General features: G+C 47.0%; 1 protein-coding gene across 1 annotated transcript in view; it reads right to left on the minus strand.

The window, feature by feature from the left end:
* Window positions 1-27,918, minus strand: part of PPM1L (protein phosphatase, Mg2+/Mn2+ dependent, 1L) — a 79,975-nt gene that overhangs the window by 9,993 nt on the left and 42,064 nt on the right. Inside the window, exon 3 of the mRNA XM_010138460.1 lies at window positions 6,983-7,157. Coding sequence (XP_010136762.1) covers window positions 6,983-7,157 — 175 coding nt within the window. The remainder of the gene's footprint in view (window positions 1-6,982; window positions 7,158-27,918) is intronic.

Below are 27,918 nucleotides of genomic sequence, written 5' to 3' on the forward strand. Positions count from 1 at the left end.
CCTCCGCCAAGGTGGACAGCTTCCTCCCAGAGCCCTGGAACAGGTACATGCTCTGCCGGCGCTGACTCTTCAGCAAGCTGTGTCTCCAAGCATGCTCTCTGCCTGATAGCTTCGTAATAAATAATTAAAAAGTGAGATAAATCCATGCGCTCGTCTGTCTGCTCATGCCACACCTGTGGCTGAGATTGAGGAAGAACACCATGGTGCTGCCAGCCACCGTCTCGCGATGGCGCACATCAACTGAGCCTCCAGGTTTTCAAACAAAATCTAATAAAAACTGATGCAAAATGAGCCTCAAAGAGTGGTTTTAATTTCCCAGAGCTTTTAAAGCCTTTTGTTAGGCCAAAGATATGAACAGGGAGGACGGTGACCAGGCGACGACATCGCGGCATCCCTGGAAAAACTCTTCAAAGGCTTGAGGACCAAGGAGGAGCGCAGGAGGTGCCGAACCACCCGCCATGGCGCACAGAGCGGAACCGACTCTACCACAAGTTATGACTCAACTAAGGAACCACCTAAAAATCAGTTTATGAATTTCAGGTGCTTTCCAGACTTAGTCGGTAATTTCAGAGAAAGGAAATGGTCGGTTAGTGATAATTAGTATTAAAACCATCAAATGGTTTAAAAAAACATTTTAAAAAACCATTTAAAAACCCAATTTCTACTACCCTTGTGAATCTCAGCCCTCTGCAGGGCTGTGCTGGTTTCTTCTCTTTCTGCAGGACTTTGGTAATAGATTTTTTAATTATTTTCTTTAAATTCCAACGGGAAGATACACAGATTTATACAGGAAACTGAAACAGTTACATATGCCTAAGCGAGAACAGAACCTTCACCTGATTAATAAACAAACTCCTAATTTCCCAACACCGCCCCGTGACCTGTCACCAGGGCACCTCCACCACACAGTATGGAGAAACACTTCTTTTCAGTTTTACCCAATATGTAGATGTGTTTACCAAATACTCTGCAGAACTGTTAGTGTTTATCTGGTTTCTGACAAATCTGACGATTTGAAATGGCTGAATACCTGCTTTGACAGTTGACGAGGAAGGGAAGAATATTTCAGAGGCAAGTAGGCACCTGTCAAAGTGCTATTTCTGCTCCGAGCTTCTGCAGGAAGGTTGTAATTATATGAATAATAAAGATTTATTTTAATGGAGCAAAGCATAGAACACACTTGGGCCGGCTTCGATACATGTCATGGTTACAAACATCGCCAACATTCCAGAAAGCTGGAGGACCACGAGGTAGGGAATCCGCACAGTTTGTGTTGAAGCTGGAATGGTTTGACTGGTTGCGATGGTTTAATGTTACACCTACTCCCAACTCGAGCTGCCCACCTGCACTTCACCTGCGAGCAGAAGCTACCTCACAGCCGAGGGAAGGGAGCGGGCATAGTAAGGACGTGGCTCTTTGCATACTAAAGCAGCTGCTTTAGGTAACCCCAGGAACCACACCAGAAATGTCGTTTTCTTTCCAGCGGCTAGGGAAGGGCTCTAGAGAAGTTGCCCAGAATTTGTTGTCGATAACGGAGATGTCGGAAGGTAAAAGAGACCACCTCAGTGACCTCTGCCCTCAGTGACCACCCCGTGGTTTCTGCTGGAGGTACTGGTCCTCCGCAGCAACACAGAGCCCTGGGTCATGGAGACCAAGTTTAAGCTGTATCTTGGTGCTGTAGAAGAAATTTAATAAGCCAAAGAAAGCGAGGAGTAAAGCTATACGGAGTAAAACTGCCTCTGTATTATTTGGAAAGAGCTCAACGCTGAGTTCTCATTGCGGCGACCAAAGGGTGTCGTTTTACATTGTGTCCTTGAGATAGCCACCTAAGAAGCATGTCAGAACCGACACTGAGCCGGAGAGAAAGCCGCCAGCCATGGCGGTCTGCGGGCCACGCTGCCTTCCTCTGGTCAGGAGGAGCCTCTGTCGCAGCAATAACCATCACCCAACACACTCCAGAGCTCTTGGTCACCCACCTGCGCTGCCGACGTGTTCACGACGCATCGAGAAACAAACGTACTGGATTGATCCCCAGAGCTCAGGGAAACCCTGCCCAGCACTACGGCATGGGATAACAGAGACACAGCATCTCCCTCAGCCAGCCTCTGCCTGGATGTGCTTTTTCTTCAGAAAAAGATGTCATTTCTGGCTCTTCCTCACAGCTTTTTCTGAGCTCTCCTGGTCTTGTTCTTGCACATTCTGTGCCGCCTGTTCCCTTTGCAACTGTTGCTTTTGTCAGGTTTAGCGTCTGGCTTTCCTTCCTGCTCTTCAAATCCCTCCTGAAGACTTACCTAAAGCTTTTCAACCATTCTTAGGCTCAGGCCATTTCATTTTTGGCAGTATTACACCTTCTTGCAGGGCCATTTCCGCTGTGTAATTACAGAGCGATTACAGAAGTCTGCTCTTCCAGTGCTGCTGGCACAGCAAGCTCACACTCTGCCGTACCAGTAATGGCTGGAGCCGAGACTGGGAGAGAAATATTCCCGAGATGGCTTTAATTTTCCAATTTTCTCATTTTCTCCGTGTAGTTACTTTTGTTGGGGGAAAACACGAGCTGCCAGGAAGGGAGCATCACCACAGACAAAGGGGCAGCACCAGCCCCGCCGTGATTACAGTCAATCCTTTCCCAGTGCGACCACACTAGTGCGGACGTTGGTGGGAAGCAGATGGATTTGCCAACCCTTGGGCTGAAGTTTAATCTTGGATATTTCAGCTTTTCTGTACTTTTGTCAGCAACAGCAAACGCTCACGGGACTGGATCTGCACTGGGTTGCAGTCCTGAAGTCGGAATGAAGGTCTGAGCCTTGGGGTTACACTCAGAGCTGGTTTTCACAGCTGCAGCTATGAGGGAAACCAGACCCAGCGGTCTGTGAAGTGTGGAAACACAGGCTGGATACGGGGAGCTGATTCAAACCCTATCCACTCATTATACACTAAGTCGTGGGAGTGAGGGACGGTGCATCCCCTGCTGTGAAGGACCATGTGGGTCCTGGGGAGGGTACGTCACCCAGAGACAACACGACATCAATCTTCTCTGTCGCACAACAAGGAAACTCCGTTTCTAGAGGACTCTGGGGGAGAGGGGCCACCCATTAAAAAAAACCTATCGACTACGGAGCAGCCCCTCAGCATCTCCCAGCAGGCCTCAGCTACCTGGCACACAGCAGTGAACACCAAAGTGCCCCTAAATATCCTGAACTTGTATCGGTGCCACCCCAGCTGTCTGGATGCTGTAAATCAGAGGAATAAGATTAACAGCCAACGAAGCTACAGCAGGAGAAAATAATCTTGCACAAAATTAACCCAGCCTTAACTAGTCAAGAATGCCACTTTCTAAAGGAAGGGATTTACGGATTCAGAGAGGATTTGTACCCATCTGCCACTTTCGGCCCGCTTTCATTTTCTAAAGCTTCCGTAGCCGAACTTCACTACAAATCTTGGCAACATCTGACTATGTTTAGATGAACTCATTTCATTTGGTAGCTCTGATACAGTGATTTCCTAATGGGGAATATTTACAGCAAGAGGCGTTAGGACGGGGAGCCCAGTGAAGCCGCACGTTATTAATATTGCATGCTGCTAGAAAGGCCAAATTAACATGGGAAATTGTACCAGGAGCCCAAGCCGTTTTCCTGCAGTTCTGTTTTACTCTGGCAAAAAGATGCAGCCGCTTTAGGAGACATCCGGGCGGTGAGCTGGGGGTGAGCACTGTGAGAGTGGCCCTTCCCAGGGGGATGGGAAAGGTTTCCTGGACAGAGGAGGTTCTGCTCGTCGCTGTGGCAAAGCTCCCTGACATGCTACAGTCACCTGCCGAGCCCCTGCATCACCTACCTCAAACACTGAACTTTCTGACAGGTAGCAGAACCCCATCTGCTCCTGACTACAGAAATTAAACCCTTGACAGTGCTCCCTGAGTTTTGCTGCTGTCTCATGTAGCACCCTGACAGATCTAACCACTTTGATTTTGCTACATCTCAATCCCTTAGATTGTCACCATTTTGCTTTCTAAAGATTTCTCTCTTCATTTTGCACATCCCACCAGCAGCTTGATCCTTCTTGTGACACTGACTTGGGGATTGAAAAACACAAATAAAAGAAACATGTCACCAACACAACTGCTCGAGCACTGAATAGCTCCAGCACTGGCGATCGCAAGCAGCTGCCGCATTCTTATTTACCTGCCCCTTTTCTGTGCTTTGCTCTCGATCAGGTCCTGCTCCAAGAGCAGGTAGCAGCATTTCTGCTTTTGTAGTAAACAAGTGACATGATTAAAATGACAAGTGGCTCCATCTCCGTGTTTTAATCTCTAGAGGTGTCTCTACCTAATTGGGAAGCTGAAGTTCGCGCTCTCTCTCTGCTCCGAACGGGGCTGTACACTGGGACTTTCTAAACTCGTTATTTATGTCACTCCTCTTCCTCCAGGACTCCCGTTCTTGGCAGGCCCCGGCCGCCCCGTGCCAGGGTCTGTGATGTCCGGAGGTAGAGCAGCGACTCTTTCACGGGCACCCCCTTGCCGTGGGGAAGGAGCTTGCGTGCCCTTGTGAGGTTGAGAGCTCTGCTGGTGGTGGCATGTGCCTCCGGTGGGGTCTCCCAAGCCAGACAGGTCTCAACTGAAGGGTCAGACAAAGCGTGTCCACGGGCAGGATGGGAACACTAGCCTTCGGGCAGCCATCCTAGGAGAAGGACAACTCTGACTCCAAACCCGGGCAGATGGAGCTCGTTTAGACCTGTAAGGCATCCATCATCTAAGAGAAGGACACTCTAACCAAACCTACGACCCGAGGACTTCGCTATCACCGTCCAAGCTCGCTAGGCCCTGGCAGATGAACCTCAGGTGTAAAGGGTGGAGCCAGTTCCGCGCACGCTGCGCCTCACCTAAAAAATCCACCACGCAGGCCCGAAGGGTGCACTCATCGCTTGCAGTGAGCGTGGGAAAAGCCCTTCCCAGATCTTCGCTAGCGAAGCCAAGCCATGGTGATGATGATTTATGTCACTCCTCATTGTCATGTGATTGTTTATTGCATAATACAACCCCCCAAAGTGTGCCTGAAGCACTTTCCATCGTTATTTTCTCTGTACAAACCCGCAGTTTTCAGTCAAGGAAAATGCTTTCTTTTTTTTCTCTGCCAGGAGGTGGTAATTTCCTCCGCGGTGGTTTTCTCCTTCCTAACAAACCTTGATCGATCAAAATGACTGGAGAGATGAAGTGACCAAATCAGGGAAGAAGATTTACATGATTCACTGGGCTGGTAAATTCTGTGTTAAAAAAGATAAATAGAAGCAACAGAAAGCAACAACTTTTGAAGCTTATTTTTTATGCATCATTACAAATGGGCCACGAGGGATTGACAAACATCCTCATTTTAACTCTGTTGTCCTTCCAGAACTCCTGTGACTCTGAGCTCCTTAAGCAGGTGATGTACAGTCTGCAAATGGCACCATATGGGGCTCGGGAGCATTCCAGATCAACGCGGTTTAAGAGAATCAGGCTTATTTATCGGGTGAGCGCAGGCACACCATTGAGAAAGAAACAGAGCATCGTAATTTTGTGAAGTTACTAACACTCACGGCCCTGTAAGAACCCGGAACACACACTCTGCAAATGGCAGTCTAAGTTGCCTGAGTGCCTTGGAGATCAAAGTAGCTGAAGAGAATCATCTTGCTAGTGAGTGGGAGTCTGAGTAGGAGTCTGAACAAAGTTGACAAGTAGTTGGAGCATTTTAAATACTTCAGGGCACTGCAGCATGAGTACAAAGTACCAGGACGAAATAACACCAGTGCTTGGTTTTCCAGAGCTGGGCTGGCGATGAGAGACTCTTATGATGGTAATTTGAGCAGGGTGCCAGCCAAGCAAACAAAGGAGTGACCCACTCGGGCTGGTGTCTGGCAAACACCATCTAAACAGGATGAAAAACCCAGTTAGGAGCTTGGGACTTCTGCTTCAAGCAGCTGGAAGGAAAACTAGGAGCCGAGCTCTGCATGGCTCCCCAAGGGTGTGCTGCAGGCCTCAGCCGCGAGCAGCTGAAGTGGAGAGCAGCGTCTTTCAGAGGGAGCTAAGAGATGAGATATGCTCCTGGGAGAGCGTGAGGGAGTCAGGCACACACACGGAGCAGAAACACACGGCGCGTCCGTACAGACCCCGTACACGACTGGCCCAGCTGCTGCCATGAATCCCCGCTCAGCAGTGGGATAATAATAAACTGCTCTTTTTGCTTGAGTCTTTCTTTACAAGGCTGAGTAGTTAATTTGAAATGATCTAAGCATCGAGAACCTTGGCATGTTTGAGGGGAGTAGGAGTACAGCAGATATTGGTGGCTAGTTCAGAAGACCAGCAAAAAATCTCTTTTTCTCTGTAACTGTAAAGAAGACCAAGCACCAGGACAACTCTGTGGAGGACCTAAAAGCTGGAAGACATTTCTAAATACTTTAAAACATAATGCTAGTACGAAGTATTAGCTATAACTAAGAAAACCTCAAAATTATTGAGACTTAAATACCAGAATTGAAACCCCCTGTAACCGCACTGTTAAAATGCCCCCAACACTACGAATTATCTGTTTGGGTTCTCCATGTGCATCACATCACATTTAAAAACCAGGTTCCGTGACTCTCCGGCACACTCTTAGCTATGTAAGCCCAAAAATAAGTTGGCAGTGAAGGAGAAACCAGCAGGAACCAGGCCACAACCACTTGCCAAGAGAGCAAAGAGGCGCAGCGAGATCAATCGACAGCAGCGCGTTACAAAGGACGAAGTGCTGCAAGAAAAACAACCGTCCTTTTGGCTCGTTAGTATTCAGCCCCTGGAGTGGAAAGTTTTCTACCTCAACTTGACTTTAGGAGAAAGAAATGCTCCACTGAGCCTCCTCCTCCCTTTGAGGACCAAGCTCAGTTTGCCAGCACAAGTGCTGCTGTTGGGAAGGAAGATGGAAAACGAGGAATTTTGTTTCAGTAAAATGTCACTTGGAAGGAAACACAACGCTACCTGCTTCATCGTAGGAGACGGTCAACTTCTCCAGCATTTCTCGATCAATGGATAAAATTTGCTGCTCCAGGATGGTTTGGTAAGACAGCACACTGTTCTCCTTGTCCTTCTCATAGTCCTGAAGATGTTGTTTCAGGACTTCGGGCAGGCGGGACTTCACATATTCTGCTGCCGACTGTGTAGGAAAGAGGCAAAGGTCTAATTCACACAGGTTCTTTTGAAAAGCTTCAGGCATATCCACAGTAATTTTACTATTTTTTAATTTAAAGCATTCTCAAGTGTAACTCCTCACAATAAAACACTCTTAATGCTATTTACTCCATGGTGCAAAATCCACGGGTTGTTTCTCTGGCAGAACAGCCCCTGCTCACCCAAAACTTCCAGGGAACCAAATTCCCTGTGCTGACGGGAACAACTGAGGCACAACACTCTCTTCAGCAGGGAATTACCTGTGCTGGACTGGCCACACACACCCCACAACAGCTCAACTTCTTCATGACTAACGTATTTTGAAAATATGACTATGACATATAATGTCTCTGTTCTAAATATTAAAGTACAAAGTCACTTCACTGGCTATCGATACACACCCGGGCTGGGGCAGGGGGATAGAATGAGTGTTTAACACTGTTAAAAACGACACACACATCCACACATGGGAAATTCTCTCAGATTTTGGTCCTTGCCTGCTGAGAGCCATAAGAAACAGGAATTAACACAAGGTGGCATGGTTGTACTGGTGCATGCAAATGGTACTAACTGCTGAGAGCTTCTGCCTCTAGAGCAGGCCATGCCCCAGGGTCCCCCCCACCCCCACCCCGGCCCTGGAACAGCTCTCCCCCTCAGGGTGGGGCTCAGATGCCCTGGGCAGATCCAAACACAACCAGCTTTCTGGTTTTGAAGCAGTAGCATCCCTCTCCCGCGAGGATTACGCTCCCACCGTAAGAAGCAAAGAATGTCCCGCTCACTGGCAGGGGTTTTGCTTTCCCTCTCATACAAACGAAAGCTGGTGCAGCAAGGTGTAGCGAAGGCTGCTGCCCACCCCTGCACCTCTCCTGCCAACCTCAGGAGAAAAGAGGTAAATAAACAATAACCAGGCTGGGACTGCCCAGAAGTTACCTCTGCTCAGCAACGGGCTCTTCCTGGGTTTATATTTAGTTTTCCAAAGTCGACCGCCGATTAAATTGCAACCTTAAAATACCACCAAAGCCACATTCGATCTTCCTGCAAGTGAAGCCACGTGAGACAGCTGAAATTAGTCTAGGAAAACTAATCGAACCCTCCACACAGGTACAGCGTAGTTAATGTTCCATCTTGATAGTGGCTTTCTTCCACGGGAAGGTTGAAGGATACTCTGTAAACTAATTATTTTACTCCAGGTTCAAGGGTTTTTGTTTAATGTTTCCTTTGCAAAGAGGTTTTACTCTGCTTTTTTTTTCCTCTCAGTGAGAAGTAAAACACACCCCTCTTGCTCAGTCCACTGCCTTTCGGGTAATGCCTGGATGTCATTAAAGATTTAAACCACCGAGCAACGAGGAAAGTGATATAAACTCCCCTCCTTTCCCAGCAGATCAGCCCCATCCGAGTAACTGCACCCCCAGCTGCACCGCAGCCGTGGGGTGGTTGTACTGAAATCCACCCAGTACCAACAGGATGCAGCTCCTGAGCAAACTAGACCTGCCCTGTGCAGATCCCTGATGGATTCGGGTGCAGCCCGCAGCCCAGAGACCTGTTTGTTGGGATTTGGGCAGCTCGGCTGCTCCTTCTCCAGCCGGCACGGGGTTCCCCCGCTCTCATTAAACTGTTTTCATTAATATATGTATCTGTGTCACAGGCAGAAGTTGGGGAAAAAAAACCCATTTCACTACTTCCAGGCTTCAGAATAGCTTTATCCTCTTTTCCTCTGCACGGTCCCTCTTATCCTGCAGGCAGGGATTACAAACGTAGCTGCTCCTGGAAAACAGCCAACCCCAGCCATTAGTTACAGCTACAGCTAGCTGCTCCTGGAAAACAGCCACCCCCAGCCATTAGTTACAGCTACAGCTACAGCCAAGGGTACAACATTTGTTGGTCACCAGCAGCACTGCGAGAAAGCTGCTCGAAGCCGTGGGCACTGCAGCGGTGAGAAACGCCGAGGAACGGTGGTTGTGCTGACGCGGGATGCCCCGGACCACTGCCTCAAAACCATGGAAGGGCTCACTACTGAACTGCCCCCTCACTCGGCCACAGGAGCCTCCCCTTTTCTGGCAGGAATTCATCCATTTCTTCCCAAAAATCCAATCTGCAGCATCCCCCGTGAATCTGTTTTGAGTCTGAAAGAGCCTTCTCCAAATTAAACAAAGGATTGACTTTAATGCCTTAATTGAGTACTTCATCCTACCATGGAAAACTAATATTTCATATATATATAGAATAAATTTAAAAATATCTACATACAATGAAATAAACTGGCAGAACTTATTTACCAAAAATCAGGTTTTTCTCTATTCACTGAAAAAAAGAAATCCTACATAAAAATCACATGAGGAAATGGTGAAATCCCTCAGCTGTGCAGTAACCTGGACCCCACAGGCAGCCAGCACCCTTCTGCACTGCCAAATTTGCCCATGTCGTTTAACTGGAGAGAAACACAAATCTGAAATAAATTTTCTTTTCATAAATTATGCTAACTGCCTCCTAAGATCTGCTCTGCTTCTCTGCAGTGCATCCTTCTGGGAGCTACTTTCTATGTGGGGAAGTAAAGGTCTAAAAGGGTTAATTAAAGGTTCCTGTATGAAGGTCTTCAAAAGCCAGTGGTGGCTTGACAAAGCAGTCTCCTCACACAGGTATTTTGGGTGATTTCCTGTGGGCTTTCACCACACAGAGGATTTGGGGCAGTTGCATCCTTGTTCACCCTCATCACGTTCTGCAGGCTGCTACAGCTCAGTGTGTCCCACAGCCTGGCTTCACCAACGCGCTCGACCTTCAAAACTCAGGTTTTCACCAAAGCCAGTGCTGGTGGACACCAAGCAGTAGAGAACCCTTTCTGAGTGGCAATGCCCTGGGGTTCTTCTGGTTCACCCCATGGTGGGGCTGGGTAGGAGGAGCAGGATGGCAGAGCATCAGGGCCATCTCTGCATGCAAATGCTTGCACCCTGAGAAGACAGACCTGCATGGGCACATGTGTGAACATGCGAGAAGTGACCCGAAAACTCCATGACAGAGTGTGTTAATTAAGACGGCAAGTGTTAAACAGCTCCACGACCCCGTGAAAACCGAGCGCTGCAAACACAAGCTAAGTGAAGACCAGCGCACTGGCACGGCGAGCGACTGAAGGATCTAATTAGCTGGAACAGCCGTTATTTATAAACATAATTTCCAGTTTAACACATGGGAGATAGAGACTTTATGGTCTAGGACCTGCACTCTGCACCGAGTCGTGATTTGCAGGGGGAGGAGGGAAACCACAAATTTATGTTCTTAATATTCTTGAGATAATTCACTTTGCCTGCCCAGCTCCTGCAAACGTTCAGAAACCCAGGAAAACACCAGATCCTGTTTAGAGCATGGTATTGCTGGTGCAGCACGTACACCAATGAAGGACTTAAAAACCCACCCAGACTCCTCCATGGCATCGTGCTGCCTCTCCTCTTCACCCGCTTCCCTGCCCTCCAGAGATACCGCGGTCACCTCAGCCAGCTCCCTTCTTCAGAGATGACACACCATGAACTGCTGGGCAAGAACAGAGCTCCCCTCATGAAAAAGAGGAATTTCAGTTTTGTTCACCTCCTGATTACCTCAGGGAGAGAATTTTTTAAGTAAAGATTTCTGAGGCTTGACAGTGCAAAAGGACCAACAGCTGCGAGTCAAAGCAGAGAAGAAGGTATGAGGAAAAAACATTTCCTTAGAGAAAAGACGCAAGTGAAAACTACCCCAGTGCAGAAGAAACCTAGGAATTAGCCCAGCTAAGTCAGAAGCTGCTCTGTGATCTCAAACTCAAGAAGGACATGTATATGCAGCCAGAATATTGTATGAGTATAAAACAATAACAAACACTGAAAAATAAATGGAAACTAAAGGAAAAAATCACTCGGAGTTAGTGAAAGAAGCAGGAAGAGGTTCTACGAGTCCATTTGTAATAGAAGAACGCAGGCCAAGTGTTGCTCTGCTGCTCAGCGGGTAGAAGGGCTCTTGACAGATGATGCCATAAAAGTTGCAATATTTCACATCTCTTTTTGCTACGGTACTCGCTATCTTTACCTTGCTGCACTCAACTGTCAGCTAACGTGAGAGGCAAGTAACCAACATCTCAGGGCAGAGGAGGGAAGGAAGGTGTTGGAAAGGGCTCACAAAGATGAGGTATTTGCCAGCCAGCTGTGCTACAGGAAGTTCATTCAGGTACACACAGGTAACGGGCTGAAACAATCCCCTAAGGCGACCTCTGCCTTCGGAAATTCACGGAGGATGGCCAGACGTTATTTGTGAAGGGCAAATGTCAGGGCTGCTTTTAAAAGGAGAGAAACAGAATTACGGACTTGTGAGTTTAACTTTGATGCTTAAAAACTGGGATAAAAGAGTGAATGATTTCCAGGTGTACAAAAGCACCAAGATCTGGAAGGAGCAGAGAGCAACGTGGTTCTCTCGGGGTGTAAGAGACCACAGAATTCAGGTCCTGTCCACCCCGGGCTGGGGAGCAAATGCTCCCTGGCTCGCTCAGCACACCACCCGTGCTGAACAGTCGTAGTATCACTGATCACACCATTAGCAGAGACAAATCAGCCATGTTCTCCTCTCATGCCTCAGGGGACCCCAGCGAAACAGCCTGCCATGCAAATGAAGATGCAGATTAAGCATTCAGAGAATCCTCCAGTTGGTGTCTTCGGAGTCCCCTTGGACCCACCACGTGTGTTTGGTGCTGCCGGGGAGCAGGTGGGGCTGTGGAAGCCTGTCACTGTCACCATGCGACCTTCGTTGGCTGCTCAACCACTCCAGTGCTCACGGCAAAGATCTCAGCTAGAGGTGCCAGCTGAAATACGCCATGATCCCATGTGTGTGAATGGCACGTTCCACATTTCAGCCTAGCACTCCTTAGCAAAGGATAATCTTATATACAAGTTTCTGAACTCAGATCTTTAGAAAATAAAAAGCCTCACCCCCACAATGCCTCATCCTAGAACAGTGCACTTGGATGAGGAGATACCTCCCAACAGCACGGGAAAACCACGGTGTAAGGAGGTTGGGGATGAAAAATGTGTTCCAGGGAACCCCTTAGTGACCTTATTGTCACAGTGCTACAAGGCTTTCCTCTATTTCTGAAAAGGACACTACAACCCCCCATATATTCACATCTACATATAAAAAATGATTGCTAGGGTAAAGAAATCACACCTCAGATTGAATAAACGACCTGAAAGTCCACCTCCCCCTGACCCGCTTCATTCTGGGTGAGATGTCCCTGCCCACAGGGTGGGCCAGGACAACTTTATGAGCACATTCCCCTGCCCAGCCATGCTGTTTCCAAACGTGGCGCAGCACAGGGAGGATTTGTTCCCATTTTCCTGCCATTTCAGGAGTTGTTTCTTGGCATCCCAGTGCTGTTGGGTGCTTACTATAGGAAGGAATGGTTAAAGAACATCCTTTGGGTTCCTGCCTCCTCCAGAACTAAACCTACTGCAGACAAACCACCTTCTCAACCTACCCATGCTGCAGCGCAGGAAAGGCTGGCATTGGTGGACGGAGATTCAAAACTTCTGCCTCCAGGCCACTGGAGAACTTCAGGGCCGTTTCAGAGAAGTCTCTTGCATCAGCCCTGACTCCCATATCCCACACTCGGTATTTGGGATCAGCTGCCTCTCCCTCATCAACGTGAACCACAAATAACTCCACGGAAGGCAGCAGGATTTTGCTGAGACAAACCTCTTGGAGTAAGGACATGAAGCTATGAATAGTTATTCAAAAGGAAAACATACGATAGCAAAACATAATCTACTCTCAAGAGGATGAGACAAGATCTACAAATGGCACCAGGACAAACATTTTGCCCTCTAAAGGAAGACACTATTTAAAGCCCAAACATGCCAGTGGAAACTTGTTAGTAGACTTTTTCTGTAACACGCACTTTTGGTACACTTAGCCTGTTACTTCTATGGAATATTTATTTCTCCAAAACAAATATTCAATAAACAGTTTACCGCTGATCGATATGTAGCCCAGGAAAGCCAAACTCACCATTTAAAGCACAGTTATTAGCAGAAGCGTGACACCTGAAAACAACCGGGGAACTCAGAAGTTCTCCTCCAGGACTTTCAACAAGGCTGAACACCAAAACCACCACTAGTATTTTGCAATCCACGTGCAATTTGTTTCTGTAGCGGGAAAAATATTAGCCTGACAAACATCTTGAGTTAATCAGAAGCTCTGTAATCATGAGGAAATTAACCTGCTTCCAAGGAGATGTCTAAAGATCACATCAGCATTCGCGTTGGGCTGTCGGCGATATATTAAATCCATAATTACCGTAATCCACGGCTGCTGCAACTGTAGACCATCATGAATTGCCCAGTGAGAACTGGTGTCCATGCAATGGAAAGAAAAGGCCATCTGCTGTGGAGCTTTGCTCTGACTTTATGCTTTGAGCAGGGAGAGCTCCATCTTCCTCAGCGCAGTCTGTGTGTGGATTTATGGCTATGAGCGATCCAAAGAACCACATTGCCAAACAGAAAGGATAAAAATAAGAAATGATGATGATTTATGGCTTTAAATTATGCATTTTAGTTCCTTCCCTAAGACAGCGCTTGTCACTCACTTCTTAAATAGACTTATTTAAATGTACTAGAATGAGAAGCAAGTCAGTCAACAGAACTGGGAATGGAAAAATTCCACGTTCAGTTCTCCCTCCCACCCCCCCCAGTGTTAGTCACATCGAAACGGGGGGTACTGGAGCGCAGACACGTGTTGTTGTTGGCCTGGTACTCGTCATCTAGGACATGGACCAGAAGACGTGACAAAACCACACAGAATAACTAATTTCCACCTTCCAGTGAGGGAGCAGGTAGTGAAATACTGGTACGAGTCATTTTTTTAATAACAGATTTTATTTTGTTAATTAAATGTACCCAGAAGGTGTTCCCACTACTCCCAGTCTGAATCTCCTATTCGCTGGCTTTCAGCCACTGAATCAATGCTCACCTACATTCCCCTTTCTCATGTAAATACATCCAAATGGCTCAATCACCCCATTACCTTCTCATTGATAAACTCCACAGTGGAGCTCACTGGAGGGCGCAGGATCACATGGCGCGTTATGGTGCACCCTCTCTGATCTCACGGTGCTCCTTCTTTCCAGCTTGGCTTATGGGCACACCATCGCCTTAAGATCTCGTGCACCGTTCGTGGAGCCCTGTGTCCTCTCTGATGACTTCCACTGTGCAGTACTGGCCACACAGACCGACGGCTGGTCACACTGAAATCCCTGCTACGTGCACGCCTTCACCACAGAAAAACTTCTCTGGATCGTTAATTGAACATCAGTATGTATCGCTTCTCCAGTCCTTGATGAAATTATTAGGTCTCACCCCTCTGAGAGCGAGGACAGCCCTCCTTATGAACATACCCACTTAACAATTTCCATTTCTAATTATCCTGAAGTCTACCACACGGTTTAATCCCTTTACTACATACTTTATTGATTTGAAAGTATTCAGAAGAGCAGGTACATCAAGTCAAACCACATGTTCTTCTTGTGACCTTTAGCTACCCACTCTGAGAACTACTATTATTGAACTACTATTATTGATTGATACTATTATTGATGACAACAATCAAAATTCGTATGGCCATAAATGGAATCCTGCTCGCACAGAAATCAGGTATATTCTCCTTAACAAACCTGAGTGACGGGACAGAGCACACCCTCAGCAGCTTTGCAGATGATACAGAACTATGAGGAGCATTGGATACTCCATATGGCCGTGCTGCCACTTAGAGGCACCTGGATGTGCTGGAGAAATGGGCCAACAGGAACCTCATGAAGTTCAACAAAGGGAACTACAAAGTCCTGCCCCTGGGGAGGAACAATCCCATGCAGCACCAGTACACACTGGGGGATAACCAGCTAGAAAGCTGGTTGAAGAAGGACCTGGAAGTGTCCACCTGGATGGACAATGAGCTGACCATGAGCCAGCAATATGCCCTAGCAGCAAAGAGGGCCAACAGCACGATAGGCTGAATTAGGCAGAGTGTTTGAGCAGGTTGAGGGATAATCCTTCCCCTCTGTTCAGCACTGGTGAGATGCATCTGGAGTGGTGGGCTCAGCACTGGGCTCCCCAGTACAACAGAGACAGGGACATACTGGAGTGAAGACTAGAGTCCAGTGAAGCGACATGGAGATGATTGCGGGACTGAAGCATCTGTCATGCAGGGAGGAGCTAAGAGAGCTGGGACTGTTCTGCCCAGCGAAGAGAAGGCTCAGGGGGATCTTATCCATGTGTACAAAAACAAATGATGGAGCCAGGTTCCTCTCCGTGGTGCCCAGTGAATGGTCATCGGCCAACGGGCACAAACTGAAATACAGGAAAATCCATGTGAACCAGAGAAAACACAGGGGTTCTTTTATGGTGAGGGTGGTCAAACACTGCGGCAGGTTGCCCGGAGAGGCTGTGGAGTCTCCATCCTTAGAGATGTTCTTGAGCAACCTGCTCAAGCTCCAGCTGCCCCATCTCCAGCAGAGGCTGGACTGGACAGTCTCTAGAGGCACCTCCAACCCCAGCCCCTCTGTAAAAATACTTCCAGAGAATTCAACGGGATGGCTTCTCCACCCAGAATATTTATTCTGGTTGTTTAGACAACTGCATATGTGCACCCCAAACCATGTAGTCACTGTATTAAGAATAATGGGAATAAGGGGAGTTATTATCCTGGTAATGAAATGAATTAGCACTTAAATTGCATATGCACAGACACAAACTCTGAATCTTAATTGTGCTAGGAAGCCAATTATTATCCATGTCCTTTTTAGGAGAAGAATTAAGATTAGTGGGTAAATTAAACTGATAATTAGCCACCGAAAAAGCAATTCTTTTAGAACACTCCTGCTAGTTTTACCAAACAGGAGGCTGCAGCGTATCATAAAGGTGATGTATCCCACAAATCCTGGAGGACACACAAGCTCAGGCACAAAAGACGAGCAATAATTGTGCCTGTCATATCCACACGGCCATATGTAAAGGACATTAATGTTTGGTGTGAGAGATTAATATCTCTATTTGCCAAAAGGCGTGATTTAGCTAATGGAACAAAGCAAAATATGTTTGAATGAATTACTGAAAAAAAAGGTATGTCAAGATTTCACCCAATCTTATGCTAATTGGCTGTAACTATTAATATAGATGAGCTGAATATTAAACTAGGAAATCTTAAAAAAGGTTTAAAAATGCATGAAAATATTTGTCCACATTAACAGTGCAGAAAAATTTAGGTCCCAAATTCCAATAAAAAATACATAAAAAGGCAGAAGTGAGAGAAAGGGAAATAACACAGAAAACAATGGTTGAAATGTTCTAAAACTGGGGGACTTTACAGGGGTATTGAACGGCTCGTTCTGCGAGACAGGGACCAAGCAGTTCTGGATAGAGGGAAATGCTGCATTTCCTGTTGTCCTGAGCTCATCAAGCTCAACACAGATGGCGAAAAAATATCGGCATTGCAAAATGGCTGCACCTTTGTGCAACCACCAGGAAAACCCTGTTTAAAACTTGGCAACTGGAACCTTGTAGCAACGCCGGGTCTTGAAATGGCAGTCTTCACCAGCGATTAAAGTGCCAGGGGATTTCTCCAGGTGCTTCTGTGCGGCCGCTTTCCCGTTTAGCAGTGGGGTACAAGATGGGTCAGAAGAGGCAGGTTTACCCGAAGCCCTTCCTTCTGCTGCTTGACTTGAGGAAAAATGTACTTACAGCCTGTTAGACTCAATTAAAGAGCAAGGAGCGCTCTTCTTCCTTTGTCGGTGTTCCCCCGCTCCAAGCAAAGAGCGAGTTAAGTGGAATACTTCAGTCTAAATGGTCTCCCCTGACTTAGAGACATCACTGAATGCTGAGCAGAAATCATCACAAGAACTAGCAAGACTCTAAGAATTAGTTTGTTATGCAGGAGACCTCAAAGACTATTTTCTGCTCCGGAGTGGGAGCTTTCACCAGATGTTGTCCCCTGGAGCCTGACAGTCCTGGCCTGTTAAGGCTATTACCACATAGGGTAAGCCTAATGCTGGAAACAATTCTTAAATTTCATTTAGCTCCCCATTTCTCTTAGGAGTAACCTTCTAAAAATTCTGTCTTAAGAAATCAGGTTAATAATTAGCCTCATGGTTCACCCAGCGCTGCAATGAGGAGATAAGAATCAAGATAAACCACTCCAGAGCAGTTCTTTTGCTCAGCTTGTCTCCTCGCTTCGGACTGGAAAGGGCCATGTTGCAAATAATGAGCCGGGAGCTAGTGACGAAAGCACCGCGTTCACAGTTTACGTAAAACTAATCCAACGCCGTTCCAGGATAAAGCGAACTTGTGTCTCCCCTCTCTGTGTGCTAAGGTAACACCAGCCTGCCAGGAAAAAAGATTTTTCTTGCCCGTCAGACTTTGCGATCATGTGGGCGATAAGCAGCTGAAACCTAAGTACGACATGGTGCTGAAAAAGGCCACCGGGATTGTGAGATAAATAGAGGAATAATAACGATTGATTGTTGTTGAGTTATTATGGACTTGTCAGTAGAAAACTCTGTTCAGTTCTTAAACCTGGAATTTGAGGACCAAAAGGACATCTGAGGGTTTAAGAAAAGGACAAGAAAGGAAAACAATTAAAAAAACCCCAAAGGTTACAGCAGGAGCAAGGATCTGTCTCAATTTGCCCAGGTCAATGGAAAAACTGGAGAGGTTTAGTCAGAAGGAAGATGTCACCCCTGAGCTCTCATGGAGAAAGCAGCTGGTTTCCCTGAAATCTCTCCTCTGTCACCAGAGGAACGGCTGCTGAGAAGAAACTTCCCCTCGAGGACAGAGGGACGCAGAGAAGGCGCTGAATCCAGAGACACTTTAGTGACTGCACTGCTACGAATGACGAGACATGAAGTGGCTGTTGAGGGCATGAAGAGGCACTACCTGCATGTCAAGAGCTCCAGACCCTTCACAAACCCCAAATAAATAAGGACAATAGGGCAGGATTCCAGCAATGAGGGAGCCAGCCTGGCTACTCTGCTGAGAGCACACAGAGGTTGTCGGTATTGACACAGGGACTGGACCATGGCTCCTGCTCCTAAGAAGAGGAGGAGTAAGAGAAAGTTCTGGTACATCGGTAACTGAGGAGGAAAGGAATGGCCTTAGCAGCATCTCACCCCCCTTGTCACAGTCCACTCTGCTACAGAAGGTTTCTTTACCTCGGGATTCTGTGTTTTTGTGCAGTTTTGTCTCCCAAGTTGAAGGTCTTTCCCACCAGCATTAAATAAAACACCTTCCTCAGTAAGAAAACACAAACCTCCAAGAGTGGACAGAATTGATGACAGGGAGTAATTATACAAACCACTTAATTAAATGGCACAGACTCAAAGATGGGCTTCATTAAACAGAAAAGCAGCCAATTCGAATCCATAAACAGTTTCCAAAGCGTGTTCATTTTCTAGTGCCATCTCACTACATAAACACTGAGAGCAGGACCCTGGAGAGAAGGGAGGCATAAATCATGCCTCCGGTTCGGATAAACACCACTGCCTGCATGTTAGTCGTTCTCCCCTCTAAAAATGTACACACTTACAGCATAAAAAAAGAATTTCTCTTGCCTATGTGATTAACACATCTTTGCTAGTTGAGCCCAAATGCCTGCAAGCCCACAGGGACCACTAAATGCTCTCAGCAGCTGCATGAGCCCCCCTGCCAAGTGGGCAGCACCTGCCCACAGAAGGAAGTCTGCTGCAGGTCGGAAAGCAAAGTGCATGGAGCAAGGTGCGACGGCTTGTGCAGGGCAAGGGGGTAGGAGGTGTGGCAATGGCAGGGGAGCAGCCCTCGGTGCCTTCTCACACGGCATATGGGCCACCAGTGAAGGCAGTGGGCCACCAGCCAGGAGACGTGAGGTTCAGGAGAACCCTGGGCTTTCCACCGCCTTTTTCAACCTTACCCTTGACCGGAGAGCTGACTTGTTCGCTTGTTTTCTTTGAGGAGTGTTTGCCCTTGCTGTGCATCCCTCGGTTCCCATCATTCACCCCAGGTCTCTGCCACGGTGCAGTGCTTTGCCCGCATTCACGGAGGCAGCAACGAAAGCAGAGCTGTCTCTGCTTTTGGAGGTACTTCTGTATCACTCACACCACTTTGGTGCCTGACCAGCCAAATTACACCAAATTAAAACAGAAGGGAAAAAAAGGAGGAAAGGGACAGAAAAAAAGAATGAAGGGATATTAATTAAAGGGAGAAGAGTAAGTAAAGGGGAATGAAGTTGGGAAAAGTACAAATTAAAGGAATGCCAGGGAAATATGTTAGCGTTTAACTGACAGCTTCCTGAAGTGCAATTTAACACGATAGTACACAGTAATATTGTTTTTCTGGCTCATTAGGACAAGGGGTTGTTAATTGCACTTATTAACATGGCAGAAGGTCAAGTAGATTTCAGGCTATTTTCATCACGGAATAGATGGAGAAAGGGGAAATTATTCACTAAATCACTTGTGGCTGAAACCCTGTGGCTGGGATTAGGATCCAGCACTTCGGCAAGTGCCTCCTTCCCCACCAGCGTGAAACGCCATCATGGAACAAAACCATCAAACACAAAACTAGAAAACTAAACACACCCAGGCAAAAAAATAAACCCTTCAAACACGAGCAGAATAATTCCAGTGCCACGTGGAAGGCATGGACCTCCAGGGAGTATCGCGATACGCAGATACATCGAGCAAACGAAGCCGCGCTCTGCCACAAGCTGAGAGCTCTGCCAGGGACGTGCTGCCTCTCCATTGACTCGAACCCCAAACACACGCCCCAAGGCTTAGGATAATACTAAAGAACGCTGTGGTCATCGCAGCTTTTCTGTCTCTGGACATCATCACGCTGTACCACACCTGAACTGGGACACTTCAGCAGCAGCAGGCTTGAAGTTCCAGCTGTGAGCGGGTTTCCTCCGTGGTGGGACAGAACCAGCAGATCTGAAGCGAGACTGATTAAATGTTCCAACAGTCTCTTTTCCTTATGCTTCACTTGGCAATTTCTTACTATTTTTAAGAGCAGCCACAGCATGGATTAAATGTCCAGGGCATCACACTAAAAAACCTTCAAAGACACAACTGGAAGTTATTCTGCTTCTGCATTGGAAGACCCTTGAAAAGGCTCCTGGGCTTAAGAGATAACAGCACGGCTTTGATTTTAAGCCTTTTGTGTTCTTAGTGTGTTTGTATATTAAAGTGACACAGCCTGAAGTTTTCAGATTTCACGGTGAGCCTGCAGACGACAGAAAGCACATACCTTTTTATCAGGAGTATGTACACAGCATGGATTAAATGTCCAGGGCATCACACTAAAAAACCTTCAAAGACACAACTGGAAGTTATTCTGCTTCTGCATTGGAAGACCCTTGAAAAGGCTCCTGGGCTTAAGAGATAACAGCACGGCTTTGATTTTAAGCCTTTTGTGTTCTTAGTGTGTTTGTATATTAAAGTGACACAGCCTGAAGTTTTCAGATTTCACGGTGAGCCTGCAGACGACAGAAAGCACATACCTTTTTATCAGGAGTATGTAGGAAGCAACTTGTGCAACAGAGCTTAGTATTCTGGAAAGTTCCCCAAAATACTCAACCTTTAACTTCCAGGAGTTTAAACAGAAATTTCAGCAAACCTGAGCCAACATTTCTCAAGGAAAACAGATTTGAAATTCAGAGAAGCTAAATATATCACAAAGGCGGGTTTGCTTTCCTTTCGCAGGGAGATTGCTGTTTTGTGGAATGGCAAGTGCTGGCAGTGCCCCAGGACCTCAACCGCTGCTTAAACCCATCGCGCTTGGGCACATGAACCCAAACCTTTCCACCTGGGTACATCTGGAGAACTGCCTCAACCCTCAGAGGCTCTACAGAGGGATCTGAGGCTCCACAGAGAGGTCTGGGCAGGCTGGATCAACGGGCTGAGGGCAGTGGTAAGAGGTTCAACAGCGCAAGGCTCCAGGCTGGGGGGAAGAGCAACTGGAAACTGCCCAGGGAAAAGGCCCTGGGGATGCTGGTCACCAGTGGCTGAAGAGGAGCCAGCAGTGAGCCCAGGTGGCCAAGAAGGCCAACAGCATCCTGGCTTGTGCCAGCACTGGTGTGGCCAGCAGGACCAGGGCAGGGATCACCCCCTGTACTGGGAGCACTGGTGAGGCCACACCTCAGATCCTGCGTTCAGTTTTGGTCCGTCACTCCCAGAAGGACATTGAGGGGCTGGAGCGTGTCCAAAGAAGGGCAGCAAAGCTGGAGCAGGGTCTGGAGCACAATGCACTGAAGAGCAGCTGAGGGACCTGTGGGGGTTGAGCCTGGAGCAAAGGAGGCTCTGGGGAGACCTTCTGACTCTGACAACTCACTGACAGGAGGGTGGAGTGAGGGGTGGGATTGGTCTTTTCTCCCCAGGAACAAGTGACAGGACGAGAGGAACCAGCCTCAAGATGCAGCAGGGGAGGTTGAGCTTCGATATGAGGAACAATTCTTTCCTGGAACGGTCTTGTCCCCTGGCCCAGGCCGCCCAGGGCAGTGATGAGTCCCCATCCCTGGAGGGGTTTCCCAGCTGTGTGGAGGTGCTGCTGAGGGACAGGGGGCAGTGGGGACCTGGCAGTGCTGGGAAACGGTGGGACTTGAGGAGCTGAAAGGTCTTTTCCAACCAAATGATCTTCTGGTTCTATGACCGAAGACAAAAGAGCTGTGACCACCATGTGTGTCCTACCTGCAGAAAAGAAATCCCAGACACCGGAAGGGTTTTGACCAAGGCTGCACAGTGGACTGGTGAGGAGCTGAGAAGTCAGACCCCCAGCTCCTAATCATCACCCCACGGCTCCTCGCTGAGTGGGGGGCCACAGCTGATGGAAAAGTTCCTACCAGGCTTACTTGCAATGGAGTTTTTCTTACAAAGCGTGTGGTGTTCACCCTGCAGACATCCGCTCAGTAATCGCTGTGCAAACTTTACTCCAGAGAACACGCGTTATCTCCTGGATCATCCCTTTCAGCACACAATGTATCTTGTGAAAAGAATAATATCGCTCAGATTTTCATCAAAAGCAACAGCAGATCTGGCTGTTCCCTATGAACCTGATGAACACGGCTAACAAGCAGCTTATCTTACAGCCTTCCCTTTCAAAACCTCACCGCGATACCTGCCTCCTGTGAATAAATTACTCATATTTTTATGATTCAGTGAGCTGACAACCTCTGACGTATACAGTGGGAAGTTGGTGAGACCAAGATTATTTTCTCAGCAAAAAGGGCTGGTAGCAAATCTTCCTTTTGCTGTCACGCAGTTACTGCTTTAGTATCTTCTGTATTCATTAATATTTTTTTTCCCAAACTCTTGGGCACTTGGTCTCTTTGGGAAGATGCTACGCTGTGTCGTCCAGCCTGGTGCTGTGCCCTGACTTCGGCATTTCCCATCTGAGGAGGGATGAACGGAGGGTCTCCCTCTTCCCCACCTGCACTCCACCCACACACACAGGCTGGTTTTAGTCCCCGATGTTTTTTCCATGCCACACAACTGACAGAAAAGATACAACAGCTCAAAGCATGCCGAGCAGGACCTATGTCCCACAAATACTTTTTACAAATCCTGGTACAATAAGCAGCTTTCCCCCCCTTTAGAATGCTTGTATTAAATCAATGTGTTGTGCTTGGACCCTCCTCTGAGCTTGGGACAGTCCGAGGAGGAGGAACTCTGTACAGATTGCGCAGCGGAAACCGATCTGCTGAGAGGTATGAACAAAGTGATGCATTTTAAGGCAAAATTTCAGAACACGCAGGTGCCATCAAAGAAAACAGAGCCCAGAATAACAGAGGTGGATCAGCAGCGGACCTGGGGCTGACTCTCCGATAAGGTCATACGGGCTGAGGTCTTACCGACGTGTTTCCAGACACCTCCCTCCACTTCACCGTCAGCAACTTCACCTCCACTGCCAGTACTGCTCCCTTGAAGTTCTGCCTGCTTTAATGCCCCTCTCTTTTTTTTCCTTCCTTGCTGCTAGTTAGTCCATCTGGATCTTTTCCACAGCGTTATTCCCATCCCACCTCCTCTTTTCCATGAGAGTTTATCACAGCTGTCCAAGACAAGGATCGTGGCCGAGTCCCACTCACAGAACCCAAGTCAGCAGTAATCTTTATGCTCATGATTGCCAATCTACATTGATTCTCCAGAGCTTTCTGAACCAGAATCCGAGTCAGATAGATTTAACATCTACCTGGGGTTATTCACACAGTGGCAGGAGATAAAGCAACAACAGAATAGCTCTCAATCTTCTGCAAGTCCTCCTCTCGTCCTCTGATCCCAGAGACCAGGAGAACCGTGGTACTATTCTTAGACACGTAGCCAAGGTATTATCTCCAGCCTGACTCTGCTTACTATACTTGATAACTAAACCATGTCTAAACCTTCCCCATTTGTCCAGCACATCAACTAATGATGCAGTCACTTTAATCCCACTGAGGGAATGCGTTCCTTCCACAGTCACATCGCACAGCCTCCTCCACGGGATCACCCTTCACGCTGCCCATCTGGCTTTATTTCCAGCCTTTCAAAATGCTGCTGGATACCACTTCTCTGCCAACACCCCGTAAGGACTCCGCTTTGAGCAGAACACACTACAGGGGTGAACTGCAGTGAGACCAAAAGAGAAGAGCAGAGTGGAAAAATCGGCTGTTTGAAGTGTCTTGATGGATCAGGACAAAAACGTGAGGAAATCATTTAGTGCAGAAAACTGCTGGAGTTGAGGCTTTCTGCACCAAAAAGGGGGCTGTTTCTTGGCAACTGAAGTCGGGACACAAACAGAGAATGAGAAAACAACATCTGAAAGAATCCTGGTGTCATGAGTATGGTAGAAAGAAACAGTGCCAACACTGAGCAAAAAAAAGGATAAAACAGGATTTGGGAATGTTGTGGGTGTGACAGAAACTAAACTAAATAGAGAAAAATAAAATACCAACAGGAAGTGCTGGGGGAAAAAAACCTGGCAGACACACAGTGTGTAGAAGACTGAGAAACCGATTTTGGAGCCAACATACTGGTACAGAGCAGCAGCCAGAGAATAATGAGATTGCTTTGGGAGATGGTATACGCACGAAGGAAAGGGCAGACAAAAGGGATGCCCAAACACCAAAAAGTGTGTCAGGGAAGATAAATTTTAAGAGACACCTTTAAAGACAGCTTTGATGAAGAAGTTAAAAGAAGACAGAGGTGCTCGAGGCACTTCATAAATCAGAGAACACCATCAATCACCTAAACAGGGACACACCAGACTTCCCCAAAGACAAAGAAAATCATCGATTAGAAGTTGATGATGCTGCTGCTGAGAGCATCACCAACTCCTGGGGGGCTTTCTGCAGGCAACCCCTCAGGTCCTGGCGTTACTCAGTGCCCTGACAGGCATCGAGTCATTACATACACTTGGACCCTATCGATTCCCTGTTTTCTGAGGAAAGCTGGTTTGGTCAGGGTGAGGACTGACACAAGCGCTAAGCTGGACTTCGCTCAAGAGGAACCTCACAGTTAGAGGTAGCTTTGCCAGCTGCAAAGCACCAGCACGAGCCTACTGCCAGCCCCTCTCTCGGTGTATGCCAGCTCAGTAGTTCAAACCCAGATTAGTTTGCCTTGCTTGGCCTTTTGATTGAATCTTGGCTATTTTTAATCCCTCCTGTTACAGAAAGGAGAAAATCCCCCATGAAATGAACACTGAGAACGAGCCTTCCCTTAAAGAGCTGTGGATACTTATGTACAAACCCAAACCATCCTACAAGGAACGTGCATGAACCTGAGAGCGAGGGAATCTGAAGGGCTGAGCTGAACACATGGGTGGTTTCGTAGGCAAAGGGCTGCTTTAAGGAAACATTCCATATCATTTCCCACCAAAGATGTCAGAATAAAACACAGAAGCAAAAAGCCCAAGAAAATGTAATCAATCAATCAGGGCTACTTCTGAACTTCTTACCTCCATTTCTGAGTCCATAAACTCCCTTTCCCTGCTGTGTAAATGTAATATTTTCAAAAAGGGCATTTTAGTGAACTGCTAAATCGAATTTGCAAGAGCAATGACTGTAGGAAATCATGATAAACCACTTGATGTTTCTTGACACTTAAAAAAATGTTCTGTTTCAACCAAACCTGTTTTTCCAAAGTTTTGCAAAAAACTCAACTGCTGGGAAATAAGGGAGAAATCAAAGGGGACGAATGAATCCAAACACAACATTACGTTAAAGGATATTTTCAGTAGATACAACTATGAGAGATTAGATGTAGATTTTTTGCATATTAAAATAATACCTTTTCTGTGGCAAGGACTATATGATATGCCGGATATTATACCATGTTTAGGTAATCTGACTGGGGTGCTATTAGAACTTCTGAAAACCATTTCAGAAGGTACTTTACATGATCAGCAAGATGTGCTTGATAGAAAAGGCTGTTACTGGTAGATGCGAATCATGGAATAGTCAGCAACAGTCCCGTGACCGAACTCTGGGTTCTGACTCAATTGAAAAAAAACAGGTTTATAAGCAGGAACTAAAGAACTTCAGCTCCTCAGGGGCAGGAGAAAAGGTCCCATGAACGGAGGATTGTCATATACAAGTTGAGGAGAGTGTCTCCACACTTAAACCACCATCAGCTGATATCAAGTCTCACACACCCTGAAACCAAGCCTAGGCACCCAGAAGAGCTCTGTGCCCTGAAGACATGGCTGACAGCTCTGGACATAGCTGGCGCTCTTACAAGAGCTCTTGTCCAGCTCAGCCCCGTGAAGGGCTGGTGTGATGTGATACTATGAGAGAGTGGAACAGGGGGGATATATTCCCACCTTCTCCTGGGTGCTGTGGCTTCCCTTCACCCTGCCAAAAAAAGTCCAACAGAAAGTGTGATGCTAATGGGACCTAAGAGCCAGTTCAGGCTCGGAAACTCCAGCATGGCGTGTCCACGAGCCAGGCTCATGGCCCTGCCGGGTCTTTTCTGGCTCCTTGTTGCTGCTTCCCGTGCTTTTTTATCGGTGGCAGTTATTAGCCTTTCCCAGCGCTACGGATCATTGTGTAAAATAAAATAAATAACTACAGGGTCAAGCAAAAAAGCTGTTCAAATATTTTCACAGTTGAGTGTCCAAGAAATAATCCGACTTTCACTTACACACCAAGTTAGAAACCCATTCCTTCCCACTGCGTCTCGTAGAGGGTTAGTACCTCGTACTGCTGTAACAAAATCAATTGCAAGGAAAATCTGTGCTCTGTTATTCTCCTACCAAAACAACAGGCAGACTGTTCTCTTCTAAAAGGACTAACGCAGCCTTTAACTTTGAAAGGGACCTCATGAAATATTTCTGAGTATTATCTGAGTATTCGCCTAGAAACTGACTTGAGGTAGAGGCGTGACAGGGAATTGAATGTCTGACTCTCCAGCAGTCCTGGGACTGGTTTCCTTGCCATTAAATCTGTCTGGCATAAAAACATCTGTCAGATTTTGCATTTTGCATGTTTAATAAAATACCAAATGTTCTAACCATAAAGAAGGGAAACAAAAGCTTCCCCTTAATCACCTCCATAACTCTGTTGGACCTTCTCATGTTTTTCGGTACCTCTCCATCAACTCAAGCAATCCCAGGGGAAGCCCAGCAGAGGCAAACCCTGCTCTGGCTTCTGCGTCTCAAGTTTCTGCACATGGGAAGCAGAGAGAGGGGACGAGAGAGGGTTCTCCTGGTGCAATGAGAGCACCAGTGTCCCTGCACAGCCCCCAGTGGACACTAAACAAATTTGAACAACTGCACCCTGTGCTAATATGCAGAAGTAATTCCATACCCTTAGTCAGGGGTGCAGCACTGACCTGTTCCTTGGCAGCAAACAAACAAGCTAGTGAAGAAACTAAAAAGTGCTTTTTCCAAGGAATGGGGAAGCAACTGGAGATAATCAAAGAATTCCCATGTTCAGGTCTAACTCTCTGCAGAAGTTGCAGCTGCTGTGTGGCTCCGAAAGATTTTTGTACCTCTGGCGTAAATAAAATACATTTTGTGCTGATCCCACTGCCTCTTCTGACAGGGATAAACGCTTCAAAGAATTATCTGGCATTTAAAAATGGAGTATTTTGGCCCGCCTGAAGGCCATGTGGCATATGCCACAGCCTAAACCCTGCTTTGCGCTTTCCTGCTGGTTTGCCTCATTCTGAGGAATTAAAGAGCTCAATCAGGTCACAGAAAGACAAAACCAAGGACGTGTAATTAAATCCCAATCACTGCTTGCACAAAAGATGCCTGGTAAAATATACAGTGGCCCTAATTTAAAAATCCTGGTCACTGAAGGAATATAGATTATGGCTGGAGCAGCACAAACTATCTGGTATATTCCTAAACCTCAATAAATGGAGGAAACAATCTCATTGTCCTGCACAATAAACAATGAATAAATACAAATACACTTGGGGGGATAATTCACATACTGCAGGGGACAGGGGAGTGATTCTGGAAGGGAATTACTGGAATGAATTCTTTCACAGCTGCAGGGTGCAGCAGGAGGGCATCGAACTGAAGGACAAGAAGGCAACTCGTCAAGCTACCTTCACTCCCATTCATAAATCAAAATAAAACCCACTGTATTTGAACTGCTGGAACAGAACATGCTTTATAAATAGACAAAACCCCTTGAGTTTACACATCCTCTGTCAACAAAGAAGTGACACAAAACATTATTAATACCAACATCCTCTCCAGGACTTTGTTTGCAGGTTTATTTTTTGGGGGGGGGGGCGT

Source organism: Buceros rhinoceros, unplaced genomic scaffold (genome assembly GCF_000710305.1).
Source record: "Buceros rhinoceros silvestris isolate BGI_N320 unplaced genomic scaffold, ASM71030v1 scaffold17450, whole genome shotgun sequence".
NCBI lineage: Eukaryota > Metazoa > Chordata > Aves > Bucerotiformes > Bucerotidae > Buceros > Buceros rhinoceros.